This window comes from Taudactylus pleione, unplaced genomic scaffold (assembly GCF_031769625.1).
Source record: "Taudactylus pleione unplaced genomic scaffold, aTauple2 ptg000179l, whole genome shotgun sequence".
In the NCBI taxonomy this organism is placed as follows: Eukaryota; Metazoa; Chordata; class Amphibia; order Anura; family Myobatrachidae; genus Taudactylus; species Taudactylus pleione.
Window position 1 is genome coordinate 36,535,278 of NW_028284581.1, and position 22,124 is coordinate 36,557,401.

The window sequence follows — 22,124 nt, forward strand, 5'->3', positions numbered from 1 at the left end:
ATAAGTCCTTAAGGCCCGCACAACATCCAAAGAGGCCTCACCCACGGAAAGACCCGGTGAGTTAAAGGCCGGAACAACTATTTCCTCGTTAATATGAAACTGGGAAACAACTTTGGGAAGAAACTCGGGCCGAGTGCGGAGCACTGCCCTGTTCCCATAAAAAACCAAGAAAGGGGGTCTACAAGAAAGAGCCCCTAACTCAGAAACACGTCTGGCCGAAGCAATGGCCAGAAGGAAAACAGTCTTAGCTGTTAGCCATTTAAGATCCACTGAGCCCAGTGGTTCAAACGGCGGTCCTTGGAGAGCCCTCAGGACCACAGCCAAATCCCAAGGCGCCACAGGTGGAACAAAGGGCGGCTGAATGCGGAGAACACCCTGCATAAAGGTGCGCACATCCGGGATTGTAGCAATCCTACGGTGAAACCAGACAGATAGGGCCGAAACCTGTACCTTCAAAGAAGCAAGGCGAAGCCCATGATCTAGTCCCGCTTGCAGGAAGGCGAGAATCCGAGACAGACGAAACTCCCGCGGTGCATAACCTCTCGGTCGACACCACTGGAAGAACGTATGCCACACGCGATGGTATATCCTCGCGGAAGACGGTTTCCGAGCTCGTAACATGGTACGCACCACAGAGCTGGAAAACCCCCGGGACCTCAGCATGGCCGTCTCAACAGCCACGCCGTCAAAGACAGCCGAGTTAGGTCCGGGTGAAGGCAAGGACCCTGAGACAGAAGGTCCGGTCGTAGCGGCAACCGCAGAGGAATGTCCACGGACAGACCCTGAAGGTCTGAGAACCAGTGCCGTCTGGGCCACGCGGGAGCTATCAACAGGAGCGTCCCTCCTTCCTGTTTGAATTTCCGGATTACCCGTGGAAGAAGGGAGACCGGAGGGAACAGGTATGCGAACCGGAACGTCCACCGGACGGACAGAGCATCCACCAGAGACGCCCCTTCGTCTCTTGTGCGAGACCCGTACACCGGCAACTTGTTGTTGTGCCGGGACGCCATGAGGTCGATTTCTGGAAGACCCCACCTGTCCACCAGTAGTTGAAAAACGTCCGGGTGCAGGGACCATTCCCCCGGATGAACGTCCTGGCGACTTAGAAAGTCCGCCTCCCAATTGAGCACTCCCGGGATGAAAACCGCTGATATGGCCGGAAGATTGCGCTCCGCCCAAACCAGGATCCGAGAGACCTCTACGAGAGCCGCCCGACTGCGAGTTCCTCCTTGCCTGTTTATGTAGGCCACGGTGGTAGCGTTGTCCGACTGGACCTGCACCGGGCGACCCTGGAGAAACCGCTGTGCCTGCTGGAGAGCATTGAAGACCACACGGAGTTCCAAGATATTTATTGGAAGCTCCGCTTCTGTCGGCGTCCACCTGCCCTGGAACAAGTGTGGACCCGAAACTGCTCCCCAGCCCCGAAGACTGGCGTCCGTTGTCAACAGGACCCAATTTGGAACCCAGAACGGACGTCCCTTGTTGAGGTGGGTCGTCTGTAACCACCACGTAAGGGACAGGCGAACCTCCTGGGTGAGCACAATCGTCTGGGACTTCAGAGACTGAGTCAGCCCGTTCCACTTGGACAGGATCAGGTGCTGCAGAGGTCTGGAGTGAAACTGGGCGTATTCCACCATGTCGAACACCGACACCATGGAGCCCAGTAACCTCATCGCCGAGTGTAAGGACACCCGGCGGCTGTGCAGACAACTGCGCACCCTTGACTGTAAAGCAGAGATCTTGTCCTCCGTCACGAAGATCCTTTGCTGTCCCGAGTCCAATAAGGCTCCAAGATGCAGAATCCTCCGAGACGGGATTAGAGTGGACTTCTGCCAGTTGATTAGCCAGCCGTGCCGTTGCAGCAGTGCAATGGTCAGGTCCAAGTGGCGTAACAGGAGCTCTGGAGATCCTGCCACCAATAACAGGTCGTCCAAATACGGCAACATGCGGACTCCCTGCAGCCGCAGAGAAGCCGCCATGACCGCCATCACCTTGGTGAAAACACGTGGTGCTGTTGCCAGGCCAAAAGGTAACGCCCGAAACTGGAAGTGGTCGCTGCTGATTGCAAACCTGAGGAACTGTTGATGGCGCCAAAGAATAGGGACATGCAGGTAAGCGTCCTGTATGTCCAATGACACCAAGTAGTCCCCAGGTTCCAGCGCCAGAATGATGGACCGTAGGGTCTCCATCCGAAACTTCGGGACCCGCAAAGACTTGTTGAGTGCTTTGAGGTTGAGAATCGGACGATATGACCCATTGGGTTTCTGTACCAAAAATAGATTTGAATAGAAACCCTGGCCCCTCTGGGAGAATGGAACCGCCACTATAACTCCAGCCTGGAGCATAGTGTGCAATACCTTCCGCAGCTCCGTAGCCTTGTTCCGGTCTGATGGGAGACCCGTGGTGAAGAAGCGAGCCGGGGGTCTGTGCCGGAAGGAGAGGGCGTATCCGTGGGAAACCACCTCCAGAACCCAAGTGTCTGTCGTAGTAGTCGACCAACACTGGGCGAACTGTAGCAGGCGGCCTCCCACCCTGGGATCCCCCAAAGGGAGGCCCGGACCGTCAGGCCGCAGGCTTGCCATCTGGCTTGGGGGCCGGACGTCTGGTACTCCATGCCTGCTTCCGGGGCTTGACCGATTTCTTAGGGCCAGCCTGTCGAGGAAACGACTGTGGTTTGGGCCTGCCCTGGGCCCTAGATGACCGAAAGGACGATGGTCCCGAACCAGAAGGAGCAGCGGCCGACGGGAGACAGGCAGATTTGGCTGCCGCCAGCGTGGCCACAATCTTATCCAGATCCGGACCGAAGAGAACTTCTCCGGTAAACGGCAACGCTTCCAGACCTTTCTTGGAATCTGCGTCCGCCTTCCAGGATCGCAGCCACAAGGTGCGACGAGCAGCTACCGCTGCTGAAGAAATTCTAGACACCAGAGTACTAATGTCTAGAGCCGCCTCGTTGATGTAGGTGGCCGAATCACGGAGATTGCCAATCAACTCCGCCTGATCGGCCGGACAGTCGGATTCAAAAGAAGCCTCTAATGAATCCGCCCAGCGCTCCATCGCTCTGGCAACCCAGCAAATGGCCATAGCCGGCCGTGCTGCCCCCCCTGCAAGGGAATAAGCGGACTTCAGGCAGATTTCTACCTTGCGGTCCGTAGCATCCTTAAGGGAGGACATGGATGGCATCGGCAATGTGGCACTACGGACAAGACGGGTCACGTGAGAATCCACCTGTGGAGGGGATTCCCACTTCGCAAAATAATTATCCGCAAACGGATAAGCCACCGCCAGGCGTCTCTGCGGCTGGTATCTTTTGCCAGGTTGTTTCCACGCCTCCTCTAAATGGTCCACCAACTGACCCGAAAGAGGAAAGACTGTGGCATCGCCCTTCACATCTTTGAAAAAGGCATACTTAGATTTAGCCGCTGGGGGAACTTCGTCCTCAATCACCAAGGCTGTGCGGACCGCCCGAATAAGTCCAGGAATATATACTTTGGACTTAGCATCAGCGTCCTTAGTATGGAGAGGTTCCTGATCGTAAGGATCTAGAATCTCCCCATCATCAGACGTCCCTTCGTCATCCTCATAAGGAGCGGACAGAGACGCCACCGGCCTTTTATGAGACCGCATCACAGACTCCCCTTGCAACACATCCGACAAGTGCTGTACAGAACTCGTCAGGGAGTTAACCCACGCTGGCTCCTGAGAACCCGGGAGCGGGGAAATAGGGAGACTGTGGGGTACCACCAATTGTCGTGGGAACCCCTGCATGGGTGACGACACCACAGACTGCTGGGACAAACCCATCGGAGTAAAGGCGGGCTGCGGAGCTAACTGGCCCACTAAAGCTGTTAACGCCTGAGCGAAACAAGCCCAGGGCGGCTCCTGTACCGGTGCTGTAACCGTAATAGGCCGCGCCATGGACAAACACTGCCGGCAAAGGCCCTCCGCGCTACCCTCCCCCTCCGCTAACGGTACTTTGCACGTGGTACACTGTAGCCGGAGGGGAAAATCACTTTCAGACATGATGGCACCACGTATGTGACCTCTCTCACCAATTAAGTATTAAATAGGCGAGAGACCACCCTGCAGCACCGCACCGCAAGGGCTTTAGCAGAAAGAACAGGGACAGTAATAAAGCTTTCAGTTTAGAGAGAAAAGATTACAGGCAGCAGCGCTAGCACAGTCACATACAATGCAGAAAAATAACAATTCCTGCACTAACAGCGCTGATCACTCAACTACACAGACACAGGGCCTGGTAGGACACAGCGCTGCATACACAGACCTGACCACAGCGGAGGAGAGGTATGCGGGGGGACCCAGACCACGATGCTTCCTTCCAGCGCTTCCAGCAGCGTTCACCATGCGTTCTGGAGAAGATGGCCGCCGAGGAGCAGAGAGGAGGCTGGCCTGGGGGAGGAGCGCTGCCACAGGACCAGTCGGCAGCATGCAGAGAGGGCTGTGTGCAGCGGGGGAGGCGCCGGCTGTGAGACAGGGAAGGCGCGCTCCCCTGGCATGCATTTAACCCCTGGGACGCCGCAGCGCTACCGCTCTGCTGCGGTCCGCTGTCCCAGGGGGTAGTGGAAGCGCAGGTTGGTCGCCTGGCTCCACGCTGCAGCCAGTCCCCAGGGAGCCCCCTGCCTGGGGACTTAGGACCATGTGATCAGCGGGGACCCACCGCGGGACCCCGCTGCTTACCTCTGTCCCCCTTGAATCCGGCCATGGTCCGGAGCATCTGGGGTCACCGCTAGCTGTGACCCCAGACGCCCACCAGCATCCCCGGATCAGTACCGGCGTTCTGGTACCGGCGGGGTGTAGGGAAGACAGCATGGACGTCAGGACTGACTGTCCATGCTGTTCATCCAGTTGTGCAGCCACAGCTGCATGAAGAATAAGCTTCAGGGGCTCTTCTAGCCCCCACTCCAACAGGTGCACCCGACTCCGGCCGGGCACCAAACTAAACTGAGGTGCCTTGGCTCGGGGGCGGGGTATAGGAGGGGGACCTAGTGCATCCTGGGAGGCTGAAAGCTTAACTCTTTGGTGCCCTGCGACTGACGTCACACCTATACCCCAAGGTATCCTGTGGATACCCTATGGACCCTGAAGTAGAAATATGGAGAGAGGTTGGCCACAAACAAAGAAGGGGCTTGGTTGACTACTCCATGCAAAAGATTTTTAAAAATAAGAGTTATGGTAGACTTACCTTTGTTAACTCTTCTTCGAGGTTCATAGGGTCCACAGGGATACTATATGTAGTTGGAGTAATTCATTGCACCAAAACAACTACAGCTTTCAAGCTCCCAGCATGCAAAGGACCTCCTCCCTATATACCCCGCCCCCTAGCCACAGGCATTCAGTTTGTAAACAAGCCTAATGGCAAGAGATGGAAAGTGGAGAAGGAAGTACAATGTACACAAGAAACACTCAAACAAAAGGAGGGAATTCGTGACAAAAAAAAAAAAAAAGAAAGGAAGAGATCCCAACTGAGGCCAGGCGGGTCAAGGTGGGTGCCCTGTGGTCCCTATGAACCCTGAAGAAAAAGAGATAACAAAAGGTAAGTCTACCATAGCTCTTATTTTCTTCTTCGGGTTTCATAGGGTCCGCAGGGATACCATGGGGATGTCCTAAAGCAGTTCCCTTAAGGGTGGGGACGCTCCTAAGCAGAGAGTAGAATCCACCGCCCAAAGGAAGCATCATGGGAGGCAAGTGTATCAAATGCATAGAATTTGATGAAAAGTGTGGACCGAAGACCATGTCGCTGCCATGCACAACTGTTCTGCAGAGGCGCCATGTCTAAACGTCCAAGATGGACCCCATAGACCGAGTAGAATGTGCTGTGTCAGTGTTCGGAACAGAGAGATCAGCCCGAGTATACACATGAGAAATAGTCAAAACGCAGCCAGCGCCTGCTTGTTAGCTGGACAGCCTCGCTTGTGGAAACCATGTAATACAAAAAGCGCATCTGATTTCCTAATGGAGTTGGTACGATCCATGTAGATACAAAGAGCTCGAACCACATCCAGTGAAGCTTCACCTAACGAAAGGCCAGAAGACTTAAAGGCTGGGACAACAATCTCTTCATTCATATGAAAACGGGATACTACTTTCGGAAGATAACCCGCCCTTGTACGTAGGACAGCTCTATTTTGGTGAAAAATCAAAAATGGAAAGCGACATGAAAGTGCTGCCAAATCAGAAACTCTACGATCTGAGGAGATAGCGAGTAGAAAAAGTCTTCGCTGTCAACCATTTGAGGTCCACTGTATCCAAGGGTTCAAAGGGGGGAGCCTGCAGCGCCCTGAGGACAAAGATAAATCCCACGGTGCCACCGAAGGTACAGAAGGTGGCTGAAGGTGGAGAACACCCTGCAAAAAAACTTTAACATCCGGCAGGAGAGTGAGTCTGTGCTGGACCCAAACTGACAATTAGTAGCCAGGCAAAGACAGAGGTCTAGTCCAGCCTGCAGAAAAGAAAGATCTCGGGGAGACCCTGAAAAAGTTAGGGTCATATATTCTGTGGGCACACCAACGAAAAAATGAATGCCAAATCCTGTGATAGATGCAGGCCGAAGCAGGCTTCCTTGCCCTAAGCATCGTCTGCTTCACAGAAGTAGAAAAACCTTTTGCCTTTAAGACTGAAGACTCCATAGCCATGTCGTCAAAGCCAGCCGAGGTAGATCCGGATATAGGCAGGGACCCTGCACTAGCAAATCCAGCAGTAGAGGAAGTGGACTGTCTATAGATAGACATGTCAGATCGGTGAATCAATGTCTCCTGGCCCAGGCCAGAACTATTAGTATCATCCTGCCTTTCTTGCTTGAATTTTCTGATGACCCTTGGAACAAGGGAGATTGGAGGAAACTGGTATGGCGACCTGAAGTTCCACCTCACTGCCAGAGCGTCCACGAAGGCGGCTGAGGGGTCCCTTGTTCTGGACCCGTATCTGGGGACCTTGTGGTTGTGACGTGATGCCATGAGGTCTACATCTGGTAGTCCCCACTTGTCCACTAGGAGCTGACAGATATCCGGATGAAGAGCCCATTCTCTGACGTGTGTCCGCTTCCCAGTGTGGCTCCCTGATGGTTGATCTAGGCCATTGATTGCATTGTCGGACTGAATCTGGACAGGCCTGCCGTGAAGGAGGTCCTGCGCCAGAATGAGCGCCCTGTGCACTGCACGAAGCTCCAAAATATTTATGGGCAGGTGACTTTCCTGAGCTGTCCATCTTCCTTGAAAGGTGTGATGACTTGTCACCGCGCCCCATCCTTGCAGACTTGTATCCGTGGTGAGGAGTACCCAATCTGGGATCCATAAAGGGCGACCCTTGTTTAAACGAGTCGTCTGCAGCCACCATGCAAGGGAGAGCCGAACCTCTGGCGAGATGCGGATGGTTTAAGAGTTTATCAGATGATACGGACCATCCCAATGAGACAGAATCCATTGTTGCAGAGACCTGGAATGGAACTGGGCATAAGCCACCATGTCGAAGGTGGATACCATGGACCCCAATACCTACATTGCTAACTGTACTGACACACACTGATTGCGGAGAGGTTTGCGCACCTGTAGTTGTAGGGCAGCAATTTTGTCCACTGGTAGAAGAATCCTTTGCCCCAGGGAATCCAGCAGTGCCTCCAAATGTACCATCTGCTGAGTTGGAGAGAGAACACTTTTTCCAATTGATTATCCAGCTGTGCTCTTGTAGACAGGTAATGGTCATTTGGAGATGATGTTGTAAAACCTCCAGAGATTGCGCCAATATCAGGAGATCGAAGTATGGTAGTATCCCAACTGCTTGTCGGAGATGAGCCGCCATTATCTTGGTGAACACCCGAGGGACTGTTGACAGACCGAAGGTCAGAGCCTAAAATTGGTAATGTTGCTGACCCACAGCAAACCTCAGAAACCTTTGGTAGGATCGTGCAGTAGGTACATGCAGATGTGCATCCTGTATGTCCAGGGAATCCAAGAAATCTCCAGGCTCCATTGCCAGCATAATTGACCGCAGGGTTTCCATACGGAACTTGAATACATGGATGAATTTGTTGAGAAACTTCAGATTCAGAACAGGACGATACAACCGATTTGGTTTCAGAATCAAAAACAAATTTGAATAATAACCCCTTCCTTGTTGCGTCACAGGAACGGAGATTATAACCCCTGACCCCAGTGCATGCTGGGAGCTTGAAAGCTGTAGCTGTTTGGTGCAATGGGATTACTCATACTACATACCCCCATGGTATCCCTGTGGACCCCATGAAATCGGAAGAAGACAGACAGTTTCATTGACCCTACTTGTTTGTGTTCAAATTTACTTGAAAACTACTACACTGAATGGAAATTTTCTTGAGCTCTGCAAGGCTATGGGTTGTACATATTTAAATCATATTGACATTGGAAAGAATACAAATTACACTTCAAAATGAAACCAGAAAAAAGAAAATTGCCCCCCAGCACACTGCAGATAAATCAAAAATACTTGAATCCTACATGATGATAGAAATTCAGAGGTATTGGTTTACATACATTTGCAAATATATGAATAAGCGCTGGGCCGTCGTCAAGGCTCCTCTATACCAGCGTCCCTAAAATTAAGGGGTTCACGTCCGAGAAGCAAGGCACCCCAAAAAAATTCCAGCCAAGGACCATCCCCCCAGGCCATCACACGAAGAGGGGAAAAAAGGTGATAGTGAAGTGTTAAAGGATAGGTGTGTAAAGATAAATCAATAAGTGTTAATGAGATGTAAAAGAATTAAAATGACATACATAATACACAAACGCATGGAAAAGTGAAAAAATATTCTATGTGAATTAAGTGGTGATGCCATGAGATACATCTCATTAACACTTATTGATTTATCTTTACACACCTATCCTTTAACACTTCACTATCACCTTTTTTCCCCTTTTCGTGCGATACCCTGGGGATGGTCCTTGGCTGGAATTTTTTTGGGGTGCCTTGCTTCTCGGACGTGAACCCCTTAATTTTAGGGACGCTGGTATAGAGGAGCCTTGATGACGGCCCAGCGCTTATTCATATATTTGCAAATGTATGTAAACCAATACCTCTGAATTTCTATTATCATGTAGGATTCAAGTATTTTTGATTTATCTGCAGTGTGCTGGGGGGCAATTTTCTTTTTTCTGTGTTCAGTGTAAACCCCGCCCTTTACAAGCACCTGTAGTATATTAAGCTGATTGAGCAACTACCATATTTTTTGCTTACACTTCAAAACGAATAATGCAAGAACTGGCTGACATCTTAGCTTCCCAACTAAAATCTGAAATACTTAAACATTTGCATTTGGCAGATTTCAGTGTTCTCTGTGATGAAACGGACATATCAATTTTGAAGCAGCTTATTATATACATTAAAAATGTTTGCCAACATTAAAAATAGAATACTGTTATATGAACATGTAGTAACAGATGGCAAAGCTGAAACTATAGCTAACAAAATAATTAAAAAATTGCCAATATAGAGTTGCAAAAAATCTAACTTGGCAGGCCTTGGCTCAGATGGAGCAGCTGTCATGATTGGGAAACACAAAGGGGTAGCAAAAGTATTAAAAGATGAAACAGGTGGATATTTGGTCATGGTCATTGTATAAATCACCAAATGTCTCTTGCTAGTGCCCAAGCAGCTACTGGGGTGCCCTTATTTAGTAAACATTACAGTATCTTAATAATGATCGCACTTGCACACTATAGCATGTCTATTACCCTAAGATGGCTTTATAGAAAATGAGTGGGTCTCTGAGGACACGCTAATGTAGTGTTCCCAATAGGCTGCTTTGGCCATTTTTGACAGCTGAAATGCGCCCTGCACCACTTCCGAACACGCCGCCACAGCCTCGCAGACACCAGTAACAATCAGGGAGCTACCAGACACAGTGAGATGGACAGAGCAAATGGCTGGGCATCTGACCATTACCCAGCCCCCCCTGGAGGCCTCTGCATCGGAGTACTGCGGTTCCCAATTTCTCCTGCAGCTGGCTGGGGGCACTGGTATGTGCTGGGAAGGAGTAACATGGACGGGGGATTTGTATTGTAGCTACACTGAGGAGCAGCAGCATCCTGACCAAAAGGTTGTAAATAGTCCAGGGGTTAAGAAATGAAACAATCAAAAAATATTAATAAAATGTCTGCAGGGAAGCTACATACAGTTCTGTATGTAGCATCCCTGCACAGTTTTTATTAATATTTTTTGATTGTTTCATTTCTTAACCCCTGGACTATTTACAACCTTCCGGTCAGGAAGGTGAACTTGTGACATTTCTAAGCAGATTTCCTCCTTTTTTTCCACTCACCCCCTTCCTCCCATTCACATCCTTATATCCTTATGTAGATATAGTGGGAGCACGGTAGCACTGTGACTACCTATAGATCCCATTTCTATCTGCTATTTACACCCATCCCTATTTAATAATACCTTTTTCAACATTTGGGTTTTACATTGTTCCTATTACTTGAGGCATTGCCTACCATTCAAACCATCAAGTGCAGGTATTGTCCATTATTGTACTCTATTTATTAGGGGAATTAGTATAGACCCCTTTATACCAGCAGCTTCTAACATAACAAGTGTGTGCAGGTTTTATGACTACCTATTGGCTCTGCTATACATGTTAGACATTTGAAAATATTTGCCATTATATTGATCAGAAGCATAGCGAAGTCATTAATTGGCCTATGGGCATTAGTACAGTATATTATTTGACACAAATCATCCACAGTATATTGTACAGATATTGGGACTGATACCAGGTTGCACATAACGCGGACACGAGCCTGGACTGCTGCGGCAGCCAGATCATGAACCATCCGGTCAGGCTTCTTAAAGTCACACAGCCTACTGTTTCTCCTCAGTATGCAGCCAAAACAGTCATTAGTATCGGTGCTCACACCCACCACATGCTGGGTGCAAGAAATCCACCTGAAATATGCACTCTTCACCATCCACACATCTCAGAATTGCACGGAACTCTGGCTACACGCCCACAAAACTCCTCTGGTACTCCAACAAAATGGTTCTCCTATGTGTGTGACCACAAAGTAAACGCCCAGTTGACACCCAGAAATGGCCATTTCATGGCCAAGCAACACAATGTCCAGCTAAGAATCGCTGGTAGCCTCCGTCAAGTTGCATATGCAGTTTGCTAACAAATCACATGATGCTTTCATTATTTGACTTGCGTGCGATTCAGTGTCAGGCCCATATTTAGCAAGCATTATTAAATAGCCATCAGGTGGGGTAAAAGAGACTTCTATCAATGCTGACACGGACATGCATCTGGTAGCCACCCCCCTTCACTACCCAGAAACGCCAAATTGATATTGCATGGATCTGCATCTCTGTCCGGTAACTGCTGTAACACATGCGCAGTGCACTTATAAGATTTATAAAACGGTTTATATCTTTCATTATTTCTCTATGTTAGATTATCACAGAAAATCTTAATTCAGATAAATTTTTTCGTTCAGCATGACCACGTATGTTACAACTGTTTTTCAAAATTCCCCATTTAGAATAGCTGGTTTTACTGACATCCAAAATATACTGAACAGTCCTCAGATTAAACTTAAAATGGCAAGTGACACTAGGTGGCTGTCTGTTAACTTTTCTGTACAGTCTTTAAGAGAATCCTTGGTGAGTGTCATTGCTGCACTGGAAAGAGGACACAGAGAGAGGACATCACAGCTGAAGGTTTAAGCAATATATGAGAACATTTTGTGGCTGTACTTACGATGCTTCGGATGTGCTGCCTCATTTGTCTAAGTTGTCTAGAGGTTGGTAAAGGCAAGTTTTTAATTTAACAGAAATAGACAAATGTAATAGGGTGAGAGATTAGAAAAAGTGGGAGTTTAGCAGTAAACTCACACTTTTTAAACTCGGCCAAAGTAATAGTCCGAAAACATGCAAACTTATATTTTTATTTTTTTTTTTAGTCTAAAAACATAACTCCAGATTTAAACTCTCTACTAGATATTTTCCCATTTTGAAGATAAAACTCGACCAATGTGAGAGTTACTGCTAAACTCTCACATTTTCTAAACTCCCACCCTATTACATTTGGCCCCACATTTTAGAAGCTACAGAACTATGCATTAGGGAAATGAAAATCACGACTGCTAATCATTTAAAAAAACGCCATCTACATCTTGCTGGTGAATGGTCAGTTTTGAATAAATTGTCCTGATGCTATCGCTACTGTTTTTAAGACATATTCATATTACGGTAACTACATAGACAGTTATTAACCACCTAGAAGCAAGATTTCCAGATATGCCAATCATAGCCTGTTTTTAAAGAGTTTTCAATAGAGAGCCATGATAGAAAATTGGAAGTCCTTCAATCTAAAACTATGAAAATAGTAAAACTAGAATGGACAGTTACAACAAAACTGTTTGAACTAGAGTCCTACAAAAATCTAGATGCACAACAAATAATGCAGAAACTGTCTGAGCTTCAAGAATTTTTTCCAAATTTAGTAAAACTAGCTATTGGGCTGACTATACCTGTAAGCACAGCTGATGTAAGAGGATTTTCTACTCTAAAATGAATTAAAGCCTGTTTAAAAGGGATAGCATGAAGCAGAACACACTAAATAATCTGATGCTGATTTCACTGGAGGGACCAGGGGGCCTATAAATTAAAAATCGCAGGACTGCTGTGATTTATTGTGTATCCATATCGCAGGGAATATTTTCATATTTTACTGAAAATATCCCTACCATGTACAAAGGGAACTCGCAGCGGTTGCAGTAACCACTGTCCCTGCGAGTCATATCCCTGGCATTTAGTAGAATCTTTCGCATTTGTGAAAGACTTCTCCTGTGGACACTAACACTGTGCATGCACACAGTGACAGCTTCTGGAGCTGGCCGGAGGCTGCAGGATATAGATCAGAATATATTTCTACTGCCCCTGCAGCCTCCATAGGCTTAAAGCTGTTTACACCATTAGAAGATCGTGTAAACTACCCGGAAAGCTTCACATTTCCTCTAAGGAACCAACCGGGACACTTACTCGATGAGCACTGGAAAGTACACCAAAAATTCAGGGACATTAACGACACCTTCCAGGTTAAATTCATATTTGCATCCAAACAGTGGATAATTTCCTTTTTCCTGAAATGTGACACCGTATACAGAATTCCCAAAAGAATTTGTATCAGAGGCCTCAAGGCGCTTCCTGAAATAAAAATAAATAAATAAATTAGCTAAACCATTACAGCAGCTCAGACGGCACTTGGCATATGATTGTAAAGGACTAAACAGGAATTTGATACATTCAAATGTAATAAAATCTATTTTTACACTAGTTTTTATAAACATGCCTTAACACCTTATAGTGGTGCTTGCAAGTTTGAGAACCTTTTTTAAAAAATTTGGCCTAAAACTACCTCAGATTTTCACACAAGTGCTAAAAGTAGATATAAGGGAACCAAATCAAACAAATGAGACAAAGAAAATAAATTTGCTCATTTCTTTATTGAGGAAAATTATCCAATATCACATATCTGTGAGTGGCAAACGTATGTGAACCTTTACTTTCAGTATCTGGTATGACCGCCATGTGCAGCAATAACTGTTCATAAACGTTTCCTGTAATTGTTGATTAGTCGATTTGACGGAATTTTACCCCATTCCTCCATAAGAAACAGCTTCAGTTCTGTTATGTTTGTGGATTTCCTTCCAAGAACTGCTCGCTTCAGGTCCTTCCACAACATTTCGATTGGCTAAAGCTCAGGATTTTGACTTGGCCATTGCAAACATTTTAATTTATTCTTCTCTAACCATTCTTTGGTCAAATGACTTGTGTGCTTTGGGTCGTTGTCTTGCTGCATGACCCACGTTCTCTTGAGATGCAGCTCATGGACAGATGTCTTGACATTTTCCTTTAGAATATTCTGGTATAATTCAGAATTCATCGTCCCATCAATGATGGAAAGTCATCCTGGGCCAGATGCAGTAAAACAGGCCCAAACCATGATACCACCACCACCGTGTTTCACAGATGGTATGAGGTTTTATGCTGGAATGCAGTGTTCTCCTTTCTCCAAAAAGAACGTTTCTCATTTAAACCAAAAAGCTCTATTTTGGGCTCTTCTGTCCACAAAACATTGGTCCAACTATCTTCTGGCTTGTCGAGGTGATCTTTAGCAAACTGCAGATGGGCAGCAATGTTCTTTTTGGAGAGCAGTGGCTTTTTCCTTGCAATCCTGCCATGCACACCATTGTTGTTCAGTGTCCTCCTGATGGTGGGCTCGTGAACATTAGCTAATGTGAGACAGGCCTTCAGTTGCATAGAGGTTACCTTTGGTTCCTTTGTGAGCTGGTGAACTATTAGATGCCTTGCTCTTGGCGTGATCTTTGTTGGTGGACCACTCCTGGGGAAGGTAATAATGGTCTGGAATTTCCTCCATTTGTAAACAATCTGTCTGACTGTTGATTGGCGGAGTCCAAGCTCTTTAGAGATGGTTTTGTAACCTTTTCCAGCCTGATGAGCATCAACAACTCTTCTTCTGAGGTCCTCAGAAATTTAATTTTTTCGTGGCATGAATACACTTCCACAAACATTTGTTGTGCATATCAGACTTTGATAGATAGGTTGTCCACTCATACCTCATTGTCATCCCATAGACTGAAAATACCGGACTCTAATTTCATCTTCAAAATATTTGCTAGGGCTAAAGTTCACATACTTTTGACAATCACAGATACGTGATTTTGGATCATTTTAGGACTTGTGTGAAAACCAGAGGTAGTTTTAGGCCAAATTTCAGCAGAAATATAGAAAATGCTGAAGGGTTCAAACTTTCAAGCACCACTGTATCTGCTAATATCAACAAGGAGGAAACTAGAAGTTAAAAGGCTCACTCCCCAACTTAATAGCCAATTGTAAGTAACATTTATCAGTAAATGCTACCCTATAACAAGCTTCCAGAATTCCCACAGTTCCTAGTTGTCATCTCTGGCGACAGTCATTCCAGGTTCTGCAAAACCTACAGCTCCCAGCTGCAGCTCATTAAGCCCGATCTGACAGAATGCTTCATCCCAATTGCGCAGCCCGGTGATAACTATAAAGCTCCATGCAACACAGTTCTACACAGATGTACAGTGGTAATGGCACAGAGGTGACTACACAGTCATTCTACCATGTGTTTCTTTAGGACAGGGCAGCTGAGAGCTGTGAATGGCACGTAGCCTAGAGAGACTGATACCAGTGCAGAAAGCAGATTGTTATGAATTCAATTCAAAATGCCCAAAAAACAGGAATGTAACATTTCTGCAACTGGAAGTAACCAATATAAATTCTAATTTACAATGATATCAGATGTTCCAAAATCTATAAAATCTGACTCATCTGTTTTGTGGTCGCCAAGTGTTGATATAGAAACTTAAAAGTTCCTATAGATATTTCTGCCAAACCTGTCACAAGAGGACGTCTGTTTACCAGTGCTTGGCAGCATAACCATACAGGGCATACATTTTTCTGAGCAGTTTACAGAACAACAAGAAGGATCAAAAACATTTACACAAGCTCGAAGCCATCTGGAGTTGTGCCAATGAAGTAGCCTCCAGGGCACAGTAGTTGGCAAGCATTTTTCAGCATCATGTCAGCCTGCTCATAGGTCTCAAATGAGTAATGGTACACAAACTGACAGCTGCAGATGTCAAAGGTCGTCTCAGGATTTCTCAACTTATCAGACAAAAGTTCCTAAAGAGAAAAACAATATTTAGTAGTGAGGTATTTAGTTATCATATTGCTGAAATGCTTTTCTTTAAAACTAATTCAGATCACAATGCTTTATAGAGGAAAGACATATACAACCTTAATCTGTGTGTGATCAGAAAGGCATAAGAGCAATAACCACTGAGTATTTGAGACCGTTCAAGCTACCTGTCTCACATTCATTTCTTATAATTTCCTTATATTCTTATTCTTATGTGTTACAGCAACCACTGAAATATTTTGTCAACATTCACGATGTCAACATTGGCCATGACGACACTGATGAAACGTACACATGATTAGAATGCCGGCAAAAGGTTCCTGGTGGTCTAGCGGTGACTTACCTGGTACAGCGAATTTGGCGTGTTCGACTTCTGTAACGTCCTGAGACGTTTCCAGCGGTGAGTATCTTTAGCCCTCCCCATAGTGCCTAACCCTCCCCTCCCATAGCCAAACCCTCTACTGCCGGTCCATGCAGAATGTCAACATTATGACTACATCCCTACTGTCACAATCCTGTCCACCAACTGCCAACAGCACACCCTCCACAGATTCTTAAACACCATTTAATAGCACTATCATTCAGCCCCTTACACTATGCACTTTTTGTTTGTCTCTCACAATACACACCATCTTAATTTGCATTCAACCGCATACATGACATCTGTACTTCATTTATGACTTACACATAGTGGAAGTTTCATTAGATGGTTATACCATGTACATTAACTTTTCATTTGTCAATTTTCATTACTTGTCTTTGTCCCTCCATCTATACACTATGTTTGGAATGCAGAGAGAATCCCTCACTAAATGGCACAGGAAAACTGTTCAAACAGTTAGCAGGAGGACCTACACACCAAGCACATCCAGCAAATGCTACAACCCCCCAATTACTCCACAGTGCTCCATGGCAACAAGCTTAATATGTATTTACTAGTATACTTGCCCGGTGACCACTGATCGTAGCACACACCACACTTCACAAAGCTAAGCGCATAGATGAATCTTAACATTGCAATTCTCAAGTCTAGCCAAGTCCAAAATGTCCAGATCTTCATAAAACAAAGTATACTTGAGTTGGTGAACTAACAGCAGATGTTAGGAGCACATTTTCCATGTGGGCACTCCATGCTGCCACTACACATTCTGCAATGCCAACAAACTGATATTCACATGCCTGGCAGGAAACTCACACGCACAACTACTGTACTTTTGGTACAGGGCAAAGAATCACAGATTAGTGTGATCATAATACATTACAAAAAGGAAGTCAATTTCCCTTGCCTTTCACATGATGGTTATCAGTACAGTACCTATGGCTGTTACCATCAAGAATGGAAAAAGAAAATAAAGGTATTCTTGAATGCGGCAATCTCTGTTTGTATTCTGTCATTTTCGCTGAAAACCTACTGTTCAGCCATGTCACACAATCACCACCATACTGTTTGCTGGACATTTTACAACATTTATTTGTTTTAAATATAAATTTGTTTTGTTCTCAATAAGCTGGGAAATAACAGGCATGTTGAGAAAGGAGCCTGAAAATGAACAAAGTTCAGAGACAAACCTTTGTAGAATCAGCAGTCACAAATTCTGCATCAAAAACATACTCATGACGGTTTCGATCTTTCATATCAGAGTACCGCTGTTCACACTGCTGGACAGAGACTTCTGCTATATCTGGGGCAAAGAAAAAAATATATACAATGAATCTTAGCACAGGTGACAGCTGTATACATCCAATGAGAAGTCAAACCTATTTTTAATGGCTAGTTAGTGGAAAAAGAGCATTAAGTCTTAGAACAGTGACTGCTGCATATTGTAAAGTAATGTGACTGAAAACCAAACTTTACATAATTAATATTCTCTGTGAGCTAACAAAGATCTTTTCACACCCTATAATTTATATAAAGATTTGAGAGCCCTGTTACACCTTCTAATAAAACAGTGGAAAGTACCAAGCAATTGTCCAAAGTAATTACATTTATGCAATGTGTTCAGGGCAGCGTGTGACAAAATGGCTAATCTGTGCTACAGGCTTTCACCGTTCCAATAACTAAATCACAATTTAAAGGAGCAAAAGAACTTTGTGAACTTGCAACGTAGGGCCACAGTAGTCACCAAATGTACATATAAAAGCTTAAAAGAGCAACTTAATCCAACTCTTTACAATATATTAAAGTATTTGTATTACTCAACTAAATAAATCAAGTGAGATAAATGATGTTTTTATTATACCAGTATGGGGTCTGTACTATTATTTAATGAAAGCTAATTTTCAGACTTTTCAGGTATGAATATATCTATTTTGGGGTTTAATTATTCCTTAAAAGAATTATTCTTTAGTAAAGAACATCCTCACCCTTCTGACCCTAATGAAGCAAATGAGGGAGTCATCCCATCATATGATACCAGAAATCCAATTATGCAATTATACCCCTTTTCAGTGTCCTCCATAGAAAAACTTTGCAGCCAGGTGGCAATAAGAAGTAGCCAAGTGGGGGCAGTGGAATATTTCACAATAATGAAAAATGTTGATATAATTGTTAAAGACTCTTGTAGATGTTGCCCACTTCCTGGCTGGACACAGATAATGGTGTCCAGCAATGCAAGCTAAGACATAGTGCACGTTTGCATGCTCAGTCTACTCCCTCTGCAATGTTCTTGATGTCAAAATCACGCCCTGCCTAATAAATACAGTGGCGGGATCTCTGTGACTGTCACAGTAACATCAGTGAAAAGAGACTCTGGGGATCTATGATATGAGGGAGATTTGTGACTGTGCCTGTCAAAGTACTGTAAGTAAAGAGCCAATCTGATCTGGGGCACAGTCACAGGTCTCCCTCCTATCAGATTCCTTCCCCATCTTTAAGAGACAGACCCCAATCAGATAGCTCACCCAAGACAAGCGATCTGCAGAGCATAATCAGCATTGCTGTTCTGTGAGACCTAGACCTTAGCCAATAGCATCCCACTGCTAGGATAGAAAACAAGAGATATGGTAAGAACTTACCTTTGTTATCTCTGTTTCTACGAAGTCCATAGGGCCCACAGGGTTGACCTTGGGGTATAGCTGGATCTGGATCCATGGGCACCACACAGTTAAAGCTTTGCTGCTCCCAGGATGCACTTGGGTCCGTCCTCCTCTATACCCCGCCCCGGCCACAGGCACCTCAGTTGGTAAGCAGCTAAGGCCGGAGGAGGAGACTAAACAGAGAGAAGGAAGACTGGAACACACAAGAAACCATACTCACAGAAATGGGAGACGGAAAACCGGTGACCAGCCACACAGCCCATTTGAAGCCAGGTGCGTCAGGGCGGACGCCCTGTGGACCCTATGGACTTCGTAGAAACAGAGATAACAAAGGTAAGTTCTTACCATATCTCTTGTTTTCTACTTCAGGGTCCATAGGGGGTCCACAGGGTTGACCTTGGGGATGTCCCAAAGCAGTTCAACTAAGGGCGGGGACGCTCCTGTGCTGAAAGGAGTACCCGGCGCCCGAAGGATGCATCCTGAGAGGCGAAGATGTCAAACGCATAGAACCTCAAAAACGTTTAAATTGAAGACCAAGTGGCCGCCTTACACAGCTGAACAGCGGAGGCGCCACGTCTAGCAGCCCAAGAGGGACCCACAGAACGAGTGGAATGTGCCTTAACAGAGGCTGGCACAGGTAAACCCTCCTGTGCATAAGCCTCACAAATAACGGAACGAAGCAAACGGGCTAACGTTTGCTTGTTGGCAGGCCAACCCCTCTTGTGAAAACCGAAGAGGACAAACAAAGAATCCGACTTCCTAACCGAAGCAGTCCGATCCACATAGATTCTAAGTGCCCGGACTACATCTAAGGAAGCCTCACCAGCTGAAAGATCAGGCAACTGAAAAGCTGGCACAACAAGTTCCTGATTAATGTGGAACTTCGAGACCACTTTGGGCAAAAACTCAGGACGAGTGCGGAGCACCGCTCTGTCCTGATGAAAAATCAGAAAAGGAGGGCGACAGGAAAGCGCCCCCAACTCTGACACCCTCCTGGCAGAAGCAATTGCTAGGAGAAAAACGGTCTTGAACGTCAGCCACTTGAGGTCCACCACCTCAAGAGGCTCAAAAGGATGACCCTGCAAGACCCGTAGCACCACCGCTAAGTCCCAAGGAGCCACAGGAGGCACGAAGGGAGGCTGTATCCTGAGAACACCCTGGAAAAAGGTGTGAACATCCGGTAGTGTAGCAATCCGACGCTGAAACCACACGGACAATGCAGACACATAAACCTTCAGAGAGGCCAGGCGTAAGCCGAGGTCCAAACCTGATTGAAGGAACTCCAAGATTCTGGAAACCCGGAACACCTGAGGATCATAGTTTCTGGATTCACACCACTGAACGTAAGTGCGCCCCACCCTGTGGTAAATCCGTGCGGAGGCAGGCTTGCGTGCCCTAAGCATGGTACCAATGACTGAACTGGAGAAACCCCTAGACCTCAAGACGGCTGTCTCAAGAGCCACGCCGTCAAAGACAGCCGACCCAGATCCGGGTAAAGGCAGGGCCCTTGAGACAACAGGTCCCGACGCTGAGGAAGAAGGTACGGAGCGTCGATGGAGACACCCCTCAGATCGGAGTACCAAGGACGTCTGGGCCAGCAACCAGCACGAGCGTGCCGCCGTCCTGCTTGAATTTCCGCAGAACCCGAGGAAGTAAGGATATCGGAGGAAACAGATACGCCAGGTGAAGCGTCCATTTCACCGACAGCGCGTCTACCAGACTGGCGCCTGCGTCTCTTGTCCTTGACCCGTAAACGGGCAACTTGTGATTGTGACGGGAGGCCATCAAGTCCAGCTCCGGCAGCCCCCACCTGTCCACGAGTAGCTGAAACACCTCTGGGTGAAGCGACCATTCCCCGGGATGCACGTCGTGACGGCTGAGGAAGTCCGCCTCCCAATTGAGGACTCCGGGAATGAAGACTGCCGAGATCGCTGGAATGTGACACTCCACCCAAGCAAGGATGCGAGACACCTCCGACATCGCTGCCCAACTTCGAGTTCCTCCTTGGTGGTTGATATACGCCACCGTGGTGGCGTTGTCGGACTGCACCTGAACCGTCCGTCCGTAAAGAGCGGGACCGGACGACTGCAGGGCCAGATAAACCGCCCGCAGTTCCAGAATGTTGATGGGAAGAAGAGCTTCTTCCGCAGACCAACGACCCTGAAGTGACAACGAGCCGGTCACTGCCCCCCAACCCCGAAAACTGGCATCCGTCGTGAGCAGGACCCAGTCCGGAATCCAAAAGGGGCGCCCCTCGACCAGATGAGCTGTCTGAAGCCACCAAGCCAAAGACTGCCGAACCTCCGGGGACAACACCAGCAACTGAGAGCGGATCCGGTGAGGTAACCCGTTCCATTCCGAAAGAATCAGCCCCTGCAGAGGCCGGGAATGGAACTGGGCAAATTCCACCAAGTCGAATGTTGACACCATGGAGCCCAAAACCCTCATAGCCGAATGGACCGACAGGCGGCAACTGCTCAGGCAACTGTGTATCCTCAGCTGCAGGGAGGAGACCTTCTCCGGGGTCAGGAAGATCCTTTGCTGCCGAGAATCCAGCAGGGCTCCCAAATGAACCATCCGCTGAGATGGAATCAGGGAGGACTTTTTCCAATTTATCAGCCACCCGTGCGCTTGCAGGCAAGCGACCGTCAAGTGGAGATGATGAAGCAGTACCTCCGGGGAACTCGCCAGCAACAGGAGGTCGTCCAGATACGGTAGTAGCCGTACATTCTGGTTCCGAAGATGTGCGGCCATGACCGCCATAATCTTCGTGAACACCCTCGGTGCCGTGGAGAGACCAAAGGGTAGCGCCCGGAACTGGTAATGGTGTTGAAGGATAGCGAACCTCAGATACCGCTGGTGCGAAGGTGCTATCGGAACATGGAGGTAGGCGTCCTGGATATCCAGGGACACCATGTAATCCCCCGGTTCCATCGCCAGAATGATGGAACGTAACGTTTCCATCCTGAACTTGGGAACTCTGAGGAATTTGTTCAGAGACTTCAAGTTGAGGATAGGGCGATGAGAACCATTGGGTTTCCGCACCAGAAACAGAGAAGAATAGAACCCCGTCCCTCGTTGTAATTGAGGAACGGGAACAATGACCCCTGCTGTCAGCAAGGACTCTATAGCTTCCTGAATCTGTAAAGACTTGGTCGTATCCTGAGAAGGACTCGTGCAGAAAAACTGGTGGGGCGGCCTGTGCCGAAAAGACAGGGCGTACCCCTGGGAGACCACTTCTCGAACCCAGGCATCCGTGGTGGTATTGTGCCAGCACTGGGCAAATAGAAGAAGTCGGCCTCCCACTCTGGGGTCCCCCAGAGGGAGGCCCGTCCCATCAGGCAGAAGG

At 47.2% G+C, this 22,124-nt stretch overlaps 1 protein-coding gene across 1 annotated transcript in view; it reads right to left on the bottom strand.

The window, feature by feature from the left end:
• Positions 1-22,124, bottom strand: part of RNMT (RNA guanine-7 methyltransferase) — a 116,803-nt gene that overhangs the window by 22,061 nt on the left and 72,618 nt on the right. The window contains exons 8-10 of the mRNA XM_088475929.1: positions 17,309-17,421; positions 15,542-15,723; positions 13,030-13,194 (exon numbers count right to left, since the gene is read on the bottom strand). Coding sequence (XP_088332055.1) covers positions 13,030-13,194; positions 15,542-15,723; positions 17,309-17,421 — 460 coding nt within the window. The remainder of the gene's footprint in view (positions 1-13,029; positions 13,195-15,541; positions 15,724-17,308; positions 17,422-22,124) is intronic.